Below are 19,243 nucleotides of genomic sequence, written 5' to 3'. Positions count from 1 at the left end.
AACTAATTCTTTCACTTTCACGCTCCAGTTTTCCAATGAACATCAATGACGTCACATAAGAAAATAAAGTGGTTGCATAGTCAAGCTTAGGCCAAACCTCGATGTGCATTTGAGTCAAACATTCGTACCATTTGAAGCTCCTCCTCAACAGCTTCAAGCCTTTTCTTGTACAACACTAAGATAAAAAAACTGCAAGTAGAATTTTGCAACTCTAAGGTGAGCTTTATCCTTGTTTATCAATCAAGTTTGCTAATGTTGTAGCAGCAGGTGAGCCTTATACTCAGTTTACGAAGTTGTTTTGAATTTGCACCTAGTGCAGTTACAATGTTATTGTTTATCAGTCGAATTTTACAAGAATCAGATATCGACATTGAGTACTTTTTTTCGCTGGAAAATAATTCGCGTATATGGATCTCAGTACAGGGACTGTGTAGTGTCCAGAACAGAGATAAACGCATTAATACCAGAAATGTGATTACGTGAGCACTTTCGCTTTCAAACGATTAAAGGGGGCAAGTTTCAAAAGATTCTGCGGTGCTGTGTTGGCGTGGAGTATAACAAGATAATTTGGTTTCACCAACTAGGTTGATAAAGTAAATGGGCTTCCCGGTAAAGGATATCTAAAGCTGCCGTAAATTTAGCCGCGCATTAATACCAGAAATGTGATTACGTGAGCACTTTCGCTTTCAAACGATTAAAGGGGGCAAGTTTCAGAAGAAACTGCGGTGCTGTGTTGGCGTGGAGTATAACAAGATAATTTGGTTTCATCAACTAGGTTGATAAAATAAATGGGCTTCCCGGTAAAGGATATCTAAAGCTGCCGTAAATTTAGCCGCGCATTAATACCAGAAATGTGATTACGTGAGCACTTTCGCTTTCAAACGATTAAAGGGGGCAAGTTTCAGAAGAAACTGCGGTGCTGTGTTGGCGTGGAGTATAACAAGATAATTTGGTTTCATCAACTAGGTTGATAAAATGAATGGGCTTCCCGGTAAAGGATATCTAAAGCTGCCGTAAATTTAGCCGCGCATTAATACCAGAAATGTGATTACGTGAGCACTTTCGCTTTCAAACGATTAAAGGGGGCAAGTTTCAGAAGAAACTGCGGTGCTGTGTTGGCGTGGAGTATAACAAGATAATTTGGTTTCATCAACTAGGTTGATAAAGTAAATGGGCTTCCCGGTAAAGGATATCTAAAGCTGCCGTAAATTTAGCCGCGCATTAATACCAGAAATGTGATTACGTGAGCACTTTCGCTTTCAAACGATTAAAGGGGGCAAGTTTCAGAAGAAACTGCGGTGCTGTGTTGGCGTGGAGTATAACAAGATAATTTGGTTTCATCAACTAGGTTGATAAAATAAATGGGCTTCCCGGTAAAGGATATCTAAAGCTGCCGTAAATTTAGCCGCGCATTAATACCAGAAATGTGATTACGTGAGCACTTTCGCTTTCAAACGATTAAAGGGGGCAAGTTTCAGAAGAAACTGCGGTGCTGTGTTGGCGTGGAGTATAACAAGATAATTTGGTTTCATCAACTAGATTGATAAAGTAAATGGGCTTCCTGGTAAAGAATATCTAAAGCTGCCGTAAATTTATCCGCTCATGGTGATGGAACTTACACATTAGAAACGAACACAACTTAATTTCACTTTGTGTAGCCTCAAGACTAAATTTAATTTGGTGTCAAAGGAGGTAACAGCGAACAAAATCACTCGTTAGTATTTGATTGGAAAATTGGTGAAGAAAAGCACTGAAAAAGATTACAAACAGGTTGCATGTACCATACCTGCTTAAGTTACTTATTAGGGATATTTGAGTCGGCGGTAATTGTGAAGTGAACTCTGATAAGACCTCGTCAAAAGTGATTTTAGTTTTGTATAGAATGTTTTGGTAAAATTGAGTGATTTTTTTTTTTTTTGCATGATCGGCAAACTTCCGATTCTCAGGCAAGGGAAGCACTTATGTAATGGTATAAAACACAAATAATTTCTGATCCTTCTAGAAATAGTTTTTTTTGCCGAGAGGCGTATTGTTTCACGATAGGAGGTCGAAGGGCAGTGAGACTGAAGAAAAAAAAAACTGTATGTGTCGAAACGGGTCAGACATTATCTTAAGTGCTTTGGTAATAATACTTTCAGAGGACGATAATAGTAAACAGGGAAACTGTAAATGAGCGTTCACCACTGTCTGTAAAAGAATAACTTAATTTCTTGTGAACACTGCCAATGTATCACAAATACATCTTAAGATACGTAAAAGCTTTGGAGAACCGACTTTTCTTTCTGATCTCTTCCTCTAATAAAATAGAAAAGCCTTTTTTAGCCTCAGGCTGCTCTATTCTGTTTTTCAAGAACTAGCGGAGAGCTGGCGACAAATTGTCTGGAATCACTGTGAAGTTAAGAGAAAATTGCTTCAAAAGCATAACCCGACATAGAGGTTTGACGGAATGTCAAAATTGAACGTCGAGCGGGGTACAATTTAATTTATACATGGTCACTTGATTCCTTGTCAGCCATCACAATCATCTTTAGAACAAGGGAAACCGTGGTATATAAAGCTGTAATCATGCAATGTCACATCTTATCTCACTTCACAGTTTTTTTCAATCGTTCACGCTTCACTACTACTGTTTTGCAAATTGTTTTCACTCTGAGCAACAACTTGGGTAAAAAAAAACAATGCAATGAAGGTTACCCAAAACAAAGAGAATCTTGAAGCACTACGTAAACGCGAAAAGAAATGAAGAAATATTTGAATGTCATTCTGTCCCTCAGCCCCTTCACTCTGACCGAGGTGGATATGAACCTTATCAATCAAACAGGTTTCCTAACAGTAGTGCAGAGTGCATTATCCCTCAGGTTATGTACGCTTAATCAATATTCCCTCGGTAAACAGCAAATTTTGTTTTCTCGTCAGTTTGTTTTTCCGAGAGTCTCAGTGTTATCCCTCGAGTTATGTAAACTGAATCAATATTCCCCCGGTAAACAGTAAATTTTGTTTTCTCGTCAGTTTTTTTTCCGAGAGTCTCAGTGTTTCCCACAATGGAGTTGAGGGAAACAATGAGACTGTTTCCCGTGAAACGAGACATTAAGTGCTTTGTCACACATGCCGAGGACAAACAAAGCAAACAAGCCAAAACAAGGGGGTTTATCACTGTTTACAACAGAGCAATGCAACTTTACCTCTGGTAAACACTGCTAATGTACCAAAAATGCATATTGAGATACGCAGAAGCTTTGAAGAACCAATTTTGTGTCTTGCAATAAAATAAAAATGAACTGTTTTTAGCCTCAGGCTGCTCTATTATGTTTTCAAGAACTAGCGAAGAGCTAACGACAAGTTGTCTGGAGTCATTAAGGAATTCAGAGAAGAAAGTTTCAAAGTATTCTGTCTCAATCACGCCACCAGCCTCAGCCACGTGCGTTTTGATAAAGTACACAATCTAGGTACTGATCGCGTTTAATGAATGTATTACGCTCGACATACAATTTTGTCGGGATGTCAAAACTGTATGCCAAGCAGAATAAATTTTAATTTATGCAGGGTCATGAGATTAATTGTTAGCCAACTCAGTCGTCTTATAAGAGCAAGGAAAACCGCAGATGTATAACAATGAATCTCAAATTATCTCTTGATATTTGCCTGTCTTGCCGAACATAATAACAATGTCACACGCTGTGTCACTTTTTCACGCTTCATTGTTTCGGGTTTGCAAAATGTTTTTACATCGAGCAACAGCTTGGGTTGAAAACATTCATTGCATTTAATCTCTCCTTGGCCATAAAATACGATACTGTTAATAGATCCCTAAACTCCAAGCTCTGATTGGTGATTCTCTCCTTTAGCTGGTACACATTTCCTTGTACTGAATTAGTTATGATTAGTCAGATGAAGACGACAACTTCTACCTGATAAGTTTGAGTATTCTCATTACCTGTTTGGTGAATATTAATTCACCTTTTATCTTTTTTTTCAATAGGCATCACTAAACGTGATAAATCTAATGACTACTTCGTTTGCTCAATAAAGCTCCCGGAATGCCATCATCATCATCTGGGTGAGTTTTTGTGTGGGATTTCCCACACTTAGTCAAGGCCCGCGAAATTTATTTCTTTATTTCTTTATTTATTTGTCCACGAGAGAGAAGTGCTTGTCACGTGGTTTCTATTTGCGTTCAGTGAGCCGTGAAGACTGGATTCCAGTCAGCGTTTTTTCATAGTGTATTGTACGGCGGCCATTTCTCTTCTCAGTCGTTGGGTTTTGGAGAACTTATTCGGAATTTCATATTTGTTTCTTGGGGATTTTCGTTTCCAAGGTAAGGATAAGTCATTTCATATTTTCACGGGTTCTTTGCGTGCTTTAACTTTTCAATTTTGTTGTGGGAGCTTCACGATTAAGCTCTCACGAATGGCGATTACGTTTGTACACCTGGTTTGTGTTCTTTCTTTCATAATCTGAGGCGTTTGTTTCGTTATTTCTTCAGGTGTCTATAACAGAAGATTTTTTCACGTAAGCCAACACGCTGAAACGCGGCTTGTGTTCAGTGCAGGTTGCACAGGAGCTTTTACGTTTTCACAAGCCAACATTTATCGGCTTGGACCTTCGGTGCGGGTTGTGCCAGATTGAAAGGAGTCATTGTACTCTCGCAATCTAACATTTGTCGGCTTGAATGTATTTGTGCGGGTTGCGCTTCAAAGAGTCTCAGGGTGTCTCAAAGTGTCTCACGAGTGTCTCAAAATGTCTCACGAGTGTCTCAAAGTGTCACAAACTGAAAGAAACTATTGTTTGCCTTGAACTGTATTATTTTAATAAACTGAGTTTCTAGTTAGTTGGATTGTTGTTGTTGCTCGCTCAAGCACACAAGTAAATATGGGGATCTCCATTGACCAATTCCGTTCAAGGATTGGATCTCATGAAGATTTACATCCTGATTTAAGTGAAAACTATGACCTCTCTGATAATCTCAACATTCCATCAACATTGCTGAATAATGAACCACTGATATTGAATGAATTACCTGATTTCGATTTTCGTCAAATGGTCCAGACATCCGATAAAGAGCAAAAAGAATTTTTTATCATATTTTACATCAGATTAAAACCTCAGAAACCCCTTTCTACTGCTTCCTCAGTGGAGGGGCTGGTGTTGGCAAATCGCATTTAACAAAAGATTTGTATCAGGCAGTGCTTAAGTATTATAACACTAGAGCTGGTGATGATTTTCATCAGATCAAAGTTATACTATTAGCTCCAACTGGTAAAGCTTAAGGGTAACACTCTTCATAGCACTCTGGCCATTCCTGCCAATCAATCACTGAGACATTACAAACAGCTTGATTCAAGTAGACTAAACACTTTGAGAAGTCAATTGATTTTTTTTGATGAAATCTCAATGGTAGGAAATGGTAATGGTAATTTGCAATACAGCTAAACAATAGGCTTAAAGATATAAAAGGCTGTAGAGAGGATTTTGGAGGTGTGAGCATAATTGCTATTGGTGACTTATTCCAATTAGAATCTGTTATGGATGCTTATATTTTCAAAGACCTCAAAAATGTAGATTTATGCTGTTCTTTCTCCCAGTTTATGGCATAAACACTTTAAAATGTTTGAACTTAATGAAATCATGGGTCAAAGAGACAGCAAATTGTTTGTGGAATTACTTAATAGGTTGCGTAAAGGTAAACACACAGTAGCTGACATTGCAAAACTTAAAGAGAGCTATACAAGAAGACATCAACAACCCAATAGATGCATCTCACTTATTTATACAGAATGCTAAAGTAGATGAATTTAATCAAAGGGCCCATAATGCAGCCACAGGAAACAAATTCGCAATAAATGCTCTAGATAGTGTTATTGGAGCTATCTCTCCAGAGCTAAGAAACAAAATACTAAGACAAATACCCAATGATCCAAGAAAAACAAAACAGTTAGCCTCAACCCTTTGTCTTGCTGAGGGTGAAAGAACACACTTTGTCATGAATGTACGAACCGAAGATGGCTTGACAAATGGTGCTGGAAATGTTGTTAAACTAGTTCAGTTACATCAACAAACCAAACCATCTGGTATTGTATGGGTACAATTTGACCACTCAGATGTAGGTCAGAAAACAAGGAATAAAAAAAGACATTTGTATGTACAAGGAATTGAACACACATGGACCCCAGTAAACCCTGTGACTACACAGTTTGCAGTAGAAACAGAACAGCACAAGTTGTTAGAAAACAATTTCCACTGCATCCCGCAGCAGCAAAAACAATTCACAGGTCACAAGGTGATACTCACAGTGGAATTGTTGTGGATTTTAGTACCAGAAATACTATTCCATACATACATTATGTGGGACTCAGTAGAGTGACTGTTATAGAAGGCCTATATATTTCTGATTTGTGTGAAAGCAAGATTGCTGTTAATCCAGATGGAGAGATTAAGAACAACTGCAAAACTTAAGCTTTGCATCTCTCCTCTCCATGACATAACATTTTCCCTTCTTAAACTGTGTTATCTTAATGTAAGGTCTCTTCACAAACACATAGAAGATATACGTAAAGACTTAATTTATCTAAGTGCTGATATCAATATTTTCACAGAAACAAGATTTAATTCTCAAGATAATAATGACATGTATGACATTGCTGGTTATGTTCTCTTCCGTAATGACAACCTTAATTCCAGCAATGGATCAAGGTCTTATGGTGGTACAGCTGTGTACAGTAAAATCCCATACTTACCTGGATACCCCTATTGTCACAATATACATGGTGTTGAAATAACAGTAATTAAGTTAGCAAGTCTTTAGGATTGAATAATCATAGGGATATATCACTCCCCAAACGTGCTTGTAAGGCAACTTTATGAAGCAATAACTGAGGTATTAAATAACATTTCACCAGACAGCAATAACATTACTGGAGACTTTAATATAAATTGGCTTGTTGAAACAGACAGAAGACCTTTGTATAATTTACTAGTGAGGGATAACCATTACAGACAGTTCATATCAACTTATACAACTGACAACAACACAGTAATTGATCATATATATACAAATATATCTAACATTGATATACAAGCAGATGTTTTAGCAACATATTTCACAGATCATAAAGCTGTTTGGGCCTCATTTCACGGTGTCCTCTAACAAATTACTTTATCATGATGTACATTGTTTTTAAGTTGAGAGAGCAACAAAAGAAAGCAGTAAATAGTTATGAAAAGAGTTGTTTCCCTTTTTTCAGAGGAATTTGTAATGAGAAACTCGCAAAACTATTAATAAGGAAATGCTGCTTATTCATTTGGTACCAGAACAGGCCTTTTAAAATTAAGTTTGAAGTCATCTTTCTAAGAGTTGTCCAGTTTAACAACCATTTACAAAAGACAAAAATAAACTACATAACACAGTCTTGAAATTTCAAGGCAGCTCCTTTAGCATCTTGGCTAATTTCTAACTGCAACCTTTATTGACAACCCTGCATTAAACAATTATTCCACAGTTAAGTCTGCAACCCCTCCTGAAATACTCCAGGATACCAAAAAAAACAACAACAAGCAAACAAACATATTAGTGAAGTGAACAAACAACCACATGCGTGACTTTCACGTAATCTAAAATTCGTGATTGCAGCATTCCCACGTGCGTAAAGTGCTTGTAACTTATAGGAAACACACGCATGTTACACCGAAAAAACCCGCGTGTAGCAGGAGAGGCCGATTACTCGCAATTTCTCGTAGTTTTGAATTTCCCTTTTGTTTTTCAGAACACCCATATACCTGTACTTTTTTACACCGATGCGATATGAATTAATTGGAAAAGCATTCCTTGAAATAGGAAGTCGTCCTGTATTTTCAGCGAAAAAGATCTCAAGTGATCAAGACAACACCGGCCAGATTATAGTCACGTGCTCGGCAACGACTTCTTGAAAGCGATCATCTTTCATTCTTACCATCAAAACAGTCACGTTTGCATAGAAGAATAACAAAACGAAACGATTACAACGGAAAGACCCAAATTGGCGTAGAAAGAAATAATGCTGCAAATTACCATTTTTTTTATGTCATGGGTACATGTTTCCGTGGGAATTTCTGTGTCAACAGCTTGCTGTCACTCACAAAGTCTTCGTGATTCTCGCTGGTCCTCGTTATGTTTAGCGCATGGACGATTCGAAGACCCTTCAAATTTGGTTTTTAAGTTGATCATAGCACTAATCTGAAACATTTGAAGTCCATTTCAATATAGTAAATGTCGAAACAGGCGTGTAAAGACAATAAATATCGCAACGATCAGTGCAATCATAATAGCGCCAGGACTTTGGACTTACTTCTTCGGAAGGATAGATCTCGAGTTCGAAGCAGACTAATTACGACTAATTACGAAGAGTCCACGCTAATTTGCATATCGCAGAGCGCCCACAAGAACTCGTTTCTACGTTATCGTGTATCCACGAGTTAAACAGTAGTAGCAGAAATGTTTTCAATTTTTTTTCAGTGACTGTTACGAAAATATTTACTGCTTCAAGTATTTCCAGTATTGCCGTATAAACAAATAAATAGCCTAAGCCACCAAGAGGTAATTTATTTGTTGAAGACGATTACCAAACGTTCAAAAACACGCCAAAAAGCTTCCAGGGAGGGAGGGAAAGGCATATTGCTTGATAAAAGTATAAGTTAATACCCCAGATCTCTCCTGTGAATCTGTATTTGTTCAAATAATTCCTGCACAAAAATTACTATTCAGGCTGTTGATTCCAGGCCTAATATCACCGCTGTAGTACAGTTGACTCACGGTGAGCGACAGGTTTGCTTCCGCTCAAAAACCCCTTGCAAACACTTTGTCAATGAAATCCCACACAAGTACGCATTGCGAACCTATTTTTTCAGTTAGTGATAAGAGTAATTTTTACCGGTGCAGTCTGTGTAGCGAGAGTAAACACCCGCAAGGTAGGCTGTGATTTCTTATCACTCAGCTACTGATTTGTTTGGCGTTCAGATGGTTGTTTTCGCAGGTACAGCACTTCTTGGTACTTTGAAATTATTGACATCTTAAAGAGTCTTTTTTGTATCAGTTGCCGAAAGTAATCTGAACTTTATTTGCAATTTTATTTGGAAAGCGCATAGGACTGTATGACTTTTCTTGACGCTGATTGCTAAGAAGTGAAGTACTTTGCATGTGGAGAAAATTTCAACCAAACGGAGACTCCATTTAGTTTGAATAGCCGCTATGCTTCTGTATACTTAAAAAGATTCGAATGGGGAAAAATGTTTATTACCTTAACCCGGAAATCGCGGGTAAGTTCGAGGGACCATGTGTGCAGGACTTCCTCGTTTTTCTTGCCTACAGTCATAAACACATTGTAAAATACTCCAGTACTACAGCCCTACTTGAAGTTGGGCTAGCCATCAATCCATGATCTTTCGCTACGCACATATCACCGTCGCCGACAATTGCGGTGCAATCGGCGCTTAGTTAAGCCTGTCCAAATGCAAAATGTGAAGGCAGAGTGGTGATTCGTCTGGCATAACATAGGTTATGGTTTGTCATCGTGGTGAATAACACTTTCAAAATAGAAGCATAATCGTTTGCCTTTGGATAGATCTACATCCGAAGTGACCACATCGTGAGAAAAACGATTACACTTCTCTTTTAAAAGAGTGATAACTCATTTGTGGAATTATGATTTTCTTAGCTTGTTTTGTTACTCGACTCGTACTTAATAAAACGAGGGTAAAGGTCTTTCCTTAGAAATTCTGAGATATACTACCTTGATACTGTTTAAGGCAAATTAGAATTTGTAAGTTCTCTGGTTTATAATTCTATTTTTTACCGTATTTATGATATGAATATCATAACCACAATGTTTTTACCTTCAAACGGTTAGGTCAGGCCACCTTGCTGTAACTGACGACCACCGGAAAAGATGGCTGGTGGTTGGGATAGCACTCAATACAATTCTTATACCCCAGATACGTTCACCTGTAGAGAAAGAAATTGAAAAGGAATATAACAACCTTAAGACCAACCACAATATTCATGGACAGAGCACATCTTGTCGTCTTCAGAGGTGGCCGCCAGCAACAGTTTTGAAATACGAGAACGTTAATGGAAATGATGTTCATCCGAGGCTCTCTGGTGGAAGATTGAACTATTCCTTGTTCGATTGCCGAGTAACATCTCACGTGGACTTTGCCAGGCTGTATGTTGCGAATCACATGGCAAAGTTCACTGCATTTGATGACCACTGTGATGCGTCCGCTGTGCTGTCGTTGCTCAGTCGTGTTCCAGTTTTCTCCACAGCTATACAGGATGCAGCCAATAAAGTCAGAGTGGCACGGAATGACTGGGCACATTACGTCTTCAGTAAGTGGGATGTGGCCAAGTTTCATCAAACTTTCGTCGAAATGGAACAACTTGTAAAAGAGTTGAAGCTACCTGCTGCAGATGACGGAAAACTTCGAACAGAATTAAAAGACTGGGAAAGCAGAGGTATTAAGGATGTTAATAAAAGATGTTTCAACGTTACTTCATTGACTAGTGATTTAACGTCACCTTTCATAGTGCGGTTCACGGTCGATTAAGAAGTCAGCAATTTTTGTGACTGAATGAAGGGGTAAGTTTTTAAAGAAACTGGTACTGTGTTGGTGGGGGGTGTCACAAGGTAACTAGGTTTTACTTAGCAACTTAGCTGATAGAATCAAATTTTATAAGTGTTGTTTAATTCTCATTTTCTTAGGTACACATATATGCATGAATTCTCCTGTGGATCCAGTATTGCTCCAACTGCTTCAACAAAAGTTTAGCTCCCTTCAAGATGACGTAAAGAAAATATCTGAAGGCTGCAGAGAAGAAAAGAACAAAGTCCAAGATTCCCTTCACAATTTTGCCAGTGATATCGAAGATTGGAAACAAAAGGTTGAAGAATTGGAGAGTGGCCAACAGAACACGGCACGCCAAGCGGAGTTGACGGAAAGCAGATTTGATGATCTTGAAGACAGGATTGGTGTTGTTGAAGCAAAACTCGAAGGTAATTATATGACGTCACTCTTAAAATCACTGTAAAATATTACATCGTATACTCTTAATCGGCCAATATTTCAAGAAAAGTAAAGAATATCCATTATGTAATATGGTGGAATTTTCCTCCAAGGGATAATTTTAAAAGAAACAACAAGAAAGGTAACTGGATGTTATGTTAAATGAGAAAGTGTATAGAAATATTAAGGCCGGTGAGAGGAAACGAAAGCAGTAATACTGGAAACTAAACACCAAAACAAAGAGGACGACAGTTTGTGCTTCAACGTATTTCATAAAGGGCTGGTAAAAATTTTAAAGAGTCTTTTTCTGTTTTCCACAGAGGTTCCAACCTCACTCCGCAAGCCTCACCTTCCGAGGGAAGGCAAATACTTCATTGGTCGAAAAGCAGAATGTGAAGAGATCATCAATAACTTGACTTCGGTATCCGCAAGAATTGTTTGGATCTACGGTCCTCCTGGATTTAGAAAATCTCAGGTTGCAATAGCAGTCGGAAATGAGCTCAAGTTTCAAGGAAAGAGCGTTTATCACTTTGAGCTAAGTAAAATTAGAACATGTGACGAACTATTGTCAAAGTTTCTGTACTATATCCGTCTATCGCCTCACGATAGTTTTTTTACTCAGCATTTAAAGCCAATTGATCTGTTTTGTAGAACAATTGAATATGTTAGCGACAATTTGTACTTTATCCTTGACGATATGGATAATTTACTTCAACCGAATGTTCGGGATGAGGTTGCTGGTCTATTGAAGGAAATTCTCACAAAATGTCCTAAAATGACGTTCATTGTCACTTCTCGAGAATCTCTCACTCTCCATTTGGAATTCTTTCATCCAGAAGTTTTCAGAGTGGGTTCGCTCAATAAAATTCATTCACAAGAATTAGTCAAAAAATTGATCCCTAAAGCTACCGACTACGAAAGTAAGAAAATATCGGATTTATGTGAAAATATGCCATTTGCCATTCTACTTTTGTGCAAATCTATTCTCAAAAGTGACAGGCCTTTGAACGGTGCCATCACTGATTTTAAAAGATCGATCGAGAGTAGTTTAGAAAGCTTGCATAAACCAGAGGATGTCAGAAACTCGAGACTGATGGGAATCTTCGAATCCTCCTTTCAAAGACTCACTCTGCAAAGTGACAAAGATGCCATCGTGGCCTTGTCTACCATTCCTCAGAGCTTTGACGAGAACCTTGCCGCAGCTGTCTTGGGGTTGGACGAGTCCAAAACCAGCAATGTTCTAAAAAGGCTTCACCGTAGATCACTCCTCGAAAGAAACTGTGGCTTATTTAAAATGAATAAACTTCTTGCATCATTTGCAAGGGCTAAAGGAGAACTGAAAGAAATGAATGCACTGTTTCTTGACGCCAAAACTCGATTTTGTAATCATAATATTTCCTTACTCGGTACGCTAAGCGACGAATTTCTTTCTGAAAATACTGAGTCCAAGTCAGCTGCACATGAGATTTTCTATAAAGAGAAGCAGAATATCGTGTCAAGTTTGACCGACGGCTGCTCCTTGAACGACAAAACAAGAAACCAGGCTTTTGATGTGTTATCAAAAGTTGAGCTGTTTCTGGACACACTTTTATGGAGAGATAGTGCTACTTTTAACAAGATCTATGACCAGGCAATGGCGGAAGCAGAAGAGTGTGGAGACAGGGCGGCTTTTAACCGGATGGTAGTTGCGAAGGCGTTCAGTGAAGTAACTTGGAACTCAACAGAAGCAAAGACAATGCAGCTGCTACCAAGCCTATTAAAAGAGACGCAGCTGTCCAACTTTTCAGACGTAGAAAGAGGAAAGTGCGCCTGTTATTTTGGAATTTATCGGCTCGTAAATGGTAACATCGAGGGAGGTATCGAACTTCTAGAGTTCTCATTGTCCAAGTGGAAGGGTACCACAGATCCGCTGCTGAAGATTCTAGAAGTTCTTAGTTCCCAGATCTTGTCTCTGATTTATGAAAGCACGAACGACATTAAAAGGGCCGTGGACTTTTACCAAAATGCTGAAGAGCAGTGCAAAAATGTGGGAGGCCGAAGTCTTTTGTTTGTCCCTGAAATAATGGCTAAGTACAAGAGTACTTCCCAAGAGAAAATGCGGAAAGACGACAACCATTCCCGCAGTCAGCCTCTTGAAATTATGATATATTTAATCATCGTTAAAGCAACCAAAACTTTCGTTTCTACCAGTAAAATAGAACAATTTCAGACCAATATTCATCGATTACTTCAACAAGAGAGTGTCGTAGACACGTCTTCAGGTTACAAAACAAGTATGATGTATTTTCATCAGTTTGTTGTGGAAATACTATCTCACATGGGTAATTGCCAAGAAGCAAAAAAAATTGTTCAAATAGAGATCGCCCGTATGGAAGAAGTCCAGAAAAGAATATCAGATCAAGATTCTTCACACCAGGAATATAAGGATGTCACTGAAGCATTAGCAAAAAGCTATTCCATCCTTGCTGTATTTCAATTCCGCGAAAGTGAATATGAAGATAGTCTTCAATCCCACCATCGCGCACTCGAGCTTACTCTGAAAATATTTGACAGAAACCATGGAAATGCAGCTGCCATTTACCACGAGTTAGGTGTCGTTCTGAGAACCTTGAAGAATTACAGTCAAGCCCTTGAATATCAACAGCAGGCCCTTGATGCTCATATCAGTTCTGATGCTAATTCCTCCAAGGCAGCTAACAGCTATCATGAGCTGGGTGTGACACAGTGTTACATTGGCGAGTATTCAGCTGCTCTAGAGTCCCATCAAAGAGCACTTCATATCAGATTGAAGAATCATGGAGACCATCATAGGGATACTGGTAGAAGCTACTATGAATTGGGAATCACGCAGTGGTGCTTGGAAAAGTACGAAGATGCCCTCTCCTCTCACAAGGAAGCAAACAGGATTTCGATCGAAGTATTAGGAAAGCAAAATAGAGAAACAGCAGACAGCTATCACGAGCTCGGAAAGACGTACTTTTGCTTAAAAAAGTACCGTGAAGCGTCCCGATCACACCAACACGCTTTACACATAAGACAGAAACTACTCGGCGACGAACATGTCGACACTGCTAACAGTTACTATGAACTTGGAATCTCGCATTTAAAACTGAATCAGTATGACCTGGCACATAAAAATCACCAACGCGCCTTCAACATACGGCTAAAGATTCTTCGAGGACAAGCCAGAGACGAAGAAATTGCGAGAAGTCACCATTATCTAGGACGTGTGCAGTACAAGGAAGTAGACTATAGTCAAGCCATCCGGTCACACATGAAAGCAGTCTCCTTCAGAAAACGCTTGTTTGGAGAAAATCATCCAGAAACAGCGGAGAGTTATTATGAATGGGGAAAAACTTCTTTTCACAAGGAAGACCTCGCTAAGGCTTTGGCGCTACTACAGCGTTCCCTTGCCATCAGCGAGTCGGAAATGGGTAAGGATCATGAAAAAACAGGAGATAATTTGTACCAGCTAGGTCTTGTGCAGTGGAAAATCCATCGCCTGGTAGAATCTCTCAGTACGCATCAACGCGCACTTGACATAAGACTTAAGCATTTCGGTCGGTATCACAACAAAACAGCCAAGAGTCTCTACCAACTAGGATTGGTATACAGCAGTCTGGGCCGTTTTAACCGTGCTGCTAATTCACATGTACAAGCACGAAGAATTAGAAATGAGACATTGGGCAATTTACATACAGAAACTGCGAGAAGTTACCTTGAAGAAGGTGCCAATCACTTCAAGAGGGGGGACTATCACTCTGCTCAAGAGGCACTACAGTTTGCTGTCAAGATAACGACAGAGTTACTGACCAACGATATAAAAGAGTTGGCTGACTTGCCCCATGACAAGCAAGTGAAGAATTTGCTTAGGATAGATCACGAATCAGGTTTACGTTTCTACCAAAGAGTGTCAAGAATGCACCAGAAGCGCCTGGCACATCTTCAATCAAACAATCATTCACTTAAAGGGAAATTGCGAGGGTTAAAAAACACTCTTGCAGATATCGCCAGCAATTACAATAAAGTGGGAGAAGAAGAATACCTGATGGTGAGTGCGAAGGATTCCACAAAAGCCCTGAATTTATTCAAAAGAGCACTGGACATTGGACTTCATTTGTTTAAGGATAGCCATCCAGATACTGCCATTAGCTATTTTAACATTGGATGCGTAGAAAGTGCTATGGGAAGGTTTCCACCCGCGCTTGAATCACATCAACGTGCACTGGACATCAGACTTGAGGTATTTGGAGAAACCCACCGAAAAACAGCTGATAGCTACCAACGGCTAGGACAGGCTCAATTTGATATGAATAAGTTTATGTCCGCGCTTGAATCATTCAAACGTGCACTGGGCATTATATTAAAATTAGATGGAGAAAACCACCCAAACACAGCCAGTATCTATAGCGACATCGGATGTGCATTTCAAAGATTAAGAGATTTAAAGTCTGCTCTTGAATGGCACCAGCGTGCGCTGGACATCAAGGTAAAGTTACATGAAGAAAATCACCCAGGTACAACTAAAATCCTTGGCAACATGGGATGCCTTCAACTGGAAAAGAAAAACTATACATCCGTCCTTGAATTATTTCGACGTGCACTGGACATAAAATTAGAATTTTTTGAAGAAAACCAACCCGATACAGCGTGCTGCTATCACAACATTGGAATCACACAAACGAAATTACAGAATCTAGCGTCAGCGCTTGAATCACATCAGCGTGCACTGGACATAAGACAAATGGTCTTTGGTGAAAATCACCCAGAAACAGCCGACAGCTACAACGGAATAGGATGCGTTCAACTTGTAATGAAAAACTTTTTATCTGCACTTGAATCGCATCAGCGTGCATTGGACATAAGACTGATGTTCTTTGGTGAAAATCACCCAGTAACAGCCAACAGCTACACCAACATTGGAAACGCACAAATGGAATTACAGGATCCAACGTCTGCGCTTGAATCGCATCAGCGTGCACTGGACATAAGACAAATTTTCTTTGGTAAAAATCACCCAGAAACAGCCGACAGCTACACCAACATTGGATACGCACAAATGAAATTACAGGATCCAACGTCTGCACTTGAATCACATCAGTGTGCACTGGACATAAGACAAATGTTCTTTGGTGAAAATCACCCAGAAACAGCCGACAGCTACACCGACATTGGAAACGCACAAATGGAATTACAGGATCCAACGTCTGCGCTTGAATCACATCAGTGTGCACTGGACATAAGACAAATGTTCTTTAGTGAAAATCACCCAAAAACAGCCGACAGCTACACCGACATTGGAAACGCACAAATGGAATTACAGGATCCAACGTCTGCGCTTGAATCATATCAGCGTGCACTGGACATAAGACAAATGTTCTTTGGTGAAAATCACCCAAAAACAGCCGACAGCTACACCGACATTGGATACGCACAAATGGAATTACAGGATCCAACGTCTGCGCTTGAATCACATAAGCGTGCACTAGATATAAGAATAATGTTGTTTGGGGAAAATCATCCAGAAACAGCCAAGTGTTACGACAACATTGGAAACGCAAAAGAAGGATATAAAGGATCTAGCGACTGCGCTTGAATCACACCAGCGTGCACTGAACATAAGACTCAATTTCTATGGGGAAATCATACAGACACAGCCAACGTGTTCAACGAAATAGGATGTGTTTAGGGCAGGGCAATAGGGCAGGTTTTCTACGAACAGAAATTGCCCCTTTAGCGAGCGAAATTACACTACACACGAAAAACGATAGAATTTACAAACTGTTTCGAGCTCAGAGTTACCTTAACTCAGCAATTTTGCTAAATATGCCAGCACAAACGTGGCGACTAATTCTTTTTCGACAAAACACATGGCCGATGTCCCGGATGGCCGTCAAAATGAAGGCACGCAATGGGAGTCACAATAGTCCACATGGACTAAAATTATTTGAGAAAACCACCCAACATGCCATTCCAAGACCATTTCAATATGCATTGGACATAATACGAAAATTTGAAAAACCACTCAGATTCAGTCGAAGCTTATAATCATATTGAGGTCACACAAAGTGAAATAAGACTTTAAATTAGCACTCGATTAGCATAAAGTAATACTATCAGCAGAAACATGACAAGACCCTTTCTTTTCAGATTTTTAAAAGTTATCCTTCGTATTAGGTTTTGTTGTTAAAAACTCAAACTGAGCGTCAACTATATAATTAGGAGTTCAGATGATTTACAGAAAAAATTCAGATAACGTTATACATTTCATGGCTAAGCTGCCTGCAAAGATTCATGAATTCAAAAAAGTATTTGTCGATCGGAGTCGTCAACTAAACGGCTTGAACGAAGTATGGCCGGAAGAAACCCTGGATTTATTCAAATATGTTCCTCGATTCTATATCTCTCGTGAAGTACAAGTTAGTCAGAGAAAAGTAGAGAGTATGGCTATTGGATTTTACCTCACCACCAAGGGTTATCGAGTAACTCAAAAGTATTGTATTAAGTGAAATTGAGTCTGTTCCCTCTATTCTAAAAATCATTTGTTTGTTGCCAAAATCTGCTGAACAGACTTGAAATAGCCCATGTATATCTGCATTATATTCTCAGAAATCCTGATTTCATTGAGGAAGGAAGTGAAAAGCCGGGGACGTACATAGGAGATTTAATTCACTGAGGCAGAGCTACCAAGAAAATTTATAGTGATGTTGTAGGAATTCGGTTGTGGTAATGTATCCATACCGTTGTCATCAAATCACAAAATTACCAAAATAGAAAAAAAAATTATTTGTGGCACACATATTTTTTGAAACAATCGATCCAAGGGAAGTAAAAAAGCATGCTAATGCTGACTGTGATCACGACCTGAGAAGCAGAAACTAGGTAAAAATTTAAGAGTTGTCTCTTACTTTAAAGTTCTAACCAGGATATACACTTATTGATATAGTTAAATAAAACGGTCAGGAAGGATTAAAAGTTAGGCGAGAGAAAATACTAGTTGGCCAATGCTTTCGTAAAATAGGAAATGCAAAGTCCTCACGAAATATAAGACATAGTAAGTTACTCATATTTTGACTATGTCAAACCAGTAGGTATATTGTAGCGTCTATAGACTTATTAACGTGAGCTATTGGTCTCGTGTACCGTTATGTTATTAGATTGGGTAGAAGTACTTGAAATTTGTTTTATCTAGTTTTAATAGGAAGAAACCAAAACAGAAAAACCAAATAAAAAACAAAACAACTTAAGCAAAACAACGACAACAGCAAAGCAAAACAGTTTCAATCTCTGTAAAGTAAGCTCACTTTGACTGAGATACCAATTCAACCAAGACCTTAACCGTTTACGTTCCACGAGTGACCAAGACCTCCTTAAAATATCAATACAACATCAAGCATAGAAGTGACGAGAATAAAGAACAATGTCAGTTCGGAAATTATTAGTTGATCCAATACCTAATTCGCCAAACTAACATCACAAGAACTGTATGGTAGACAGTAAGGAGAATTACTAATGAGATCTTGGGAGCGAAAGGGTTAAGGCCTTTTTCCAACCGTAGAAGTGAAGCAATTGTCTTGGTAGTTATTTAGTAAAGGAAGTTGTTGATGGCGAAAAATTCACCATTGCTACTTTTTTTTTTCCATAGTCAGTGTCAAGAGAAAATAATGGAGCCTATTATTTTGTCTTGTCAATATTCGAATAATTTTAAGATGCGAAACTAATATGTTAGTATTACAAATTTCTGTTTAAAAGGAAAGGCAAATTGACTTTTAGACATTACAATAACTCGATATTAAAATCAAAACAGCACGAGCAGGCTGGTGTTTTACTATAAAATCTCTGACGAAATACTTACTTTTCTAAACATTAGTATACAAAATAATTTTCACGATTAAAAGCAAGAGGAGAAAGAGAAAATACTAGTGAAACAAATTCCAATCAAACAACAAGAATTAATAAAAAAAATATCAGTCTGCTCTTATTTTGATTAAAGTGGAACTTAATTGCAATTAGGTTCGACTATATAGCACAGCGGAAGCACGACTCTGATTCAGACGTCGAGCAATGTCTTGCGAAATTCAGCATTTTCTGAAGCATCCTTAGCGCATACTCCGTAAAGGACAATTATTATTATTTTGACTTCCCCGCGGTAACGCAACCCTGCCGAAATACATTAGAATAATCTATGGATTTTGTTTGGCACGGCTGAGGT

At 38.8% G+C, this 19,243-nt stretch overlaps 1 protein-coding gene across 2 annotated transcripts in view; it reads left to right on the top strand.

The window, feature by feature from the left end:
* Window positions 1–65: 65 nt before the first annotated feature.
* LOC149047176 (uncharacterized) overlaps window positions 66–19,243 on the top strand; it is a 19,504-nt gene continuing 326 nt past the window's right edge. Inside the window, exons 1-5 of one of the 2 annotated variants that reach the window (XM_089204769.1) lie at window positions 66–216; window positions 3,980–4,057; window positions 9,879–10,483; window positions 10,731–11,021; window positions 11,352–19,243. The exon at window positions 11,352–19,243 is cut by the window's right edge and continues 326 nt beyond it. In XM_089204769.1, coding sequence (XP_089060895.1) covers window positions 4,038–4,057; window positions 9,879–10,483; window positions 10,731–11,021; window positions 11,352–16,627 — 6,192 coding nt within the window. In that variant the 5' untranslated portion in view covers window positions 66–216; window positions 3,980–4,037 and the 3' untranslated portion in view covers window positions 16,628–19,243. Of the gene's footprint in view, window positions 217–3,979; window positions 4,316–4,483; window positions 4,829–9,878; window positions 10,484–10,730; window positions 11,022–11,351 lie in introns of those variants that run through there. The other variant, XR_016186088.1, reaches the window with a different exon arrangement.

The sequence above is a fragment of the Pocillopora damicornis genome, chromosome 4, assembly GCF_964200805.1.
Source record: "Pocillopora damicornis chromosome 4, jaPocDami1.2, whole genome shotgun sequence".
NCBI classification, from domain to species: Eukaryota; Metazoa; Cnidaria; class Anthozoa; order Scleractinia; family Pocilloporidae; genus Pocillopora; species Pocillopora damicornis.
This window is presented reverse-complemented; position numbering and strand designations above follow the sequence as displayed.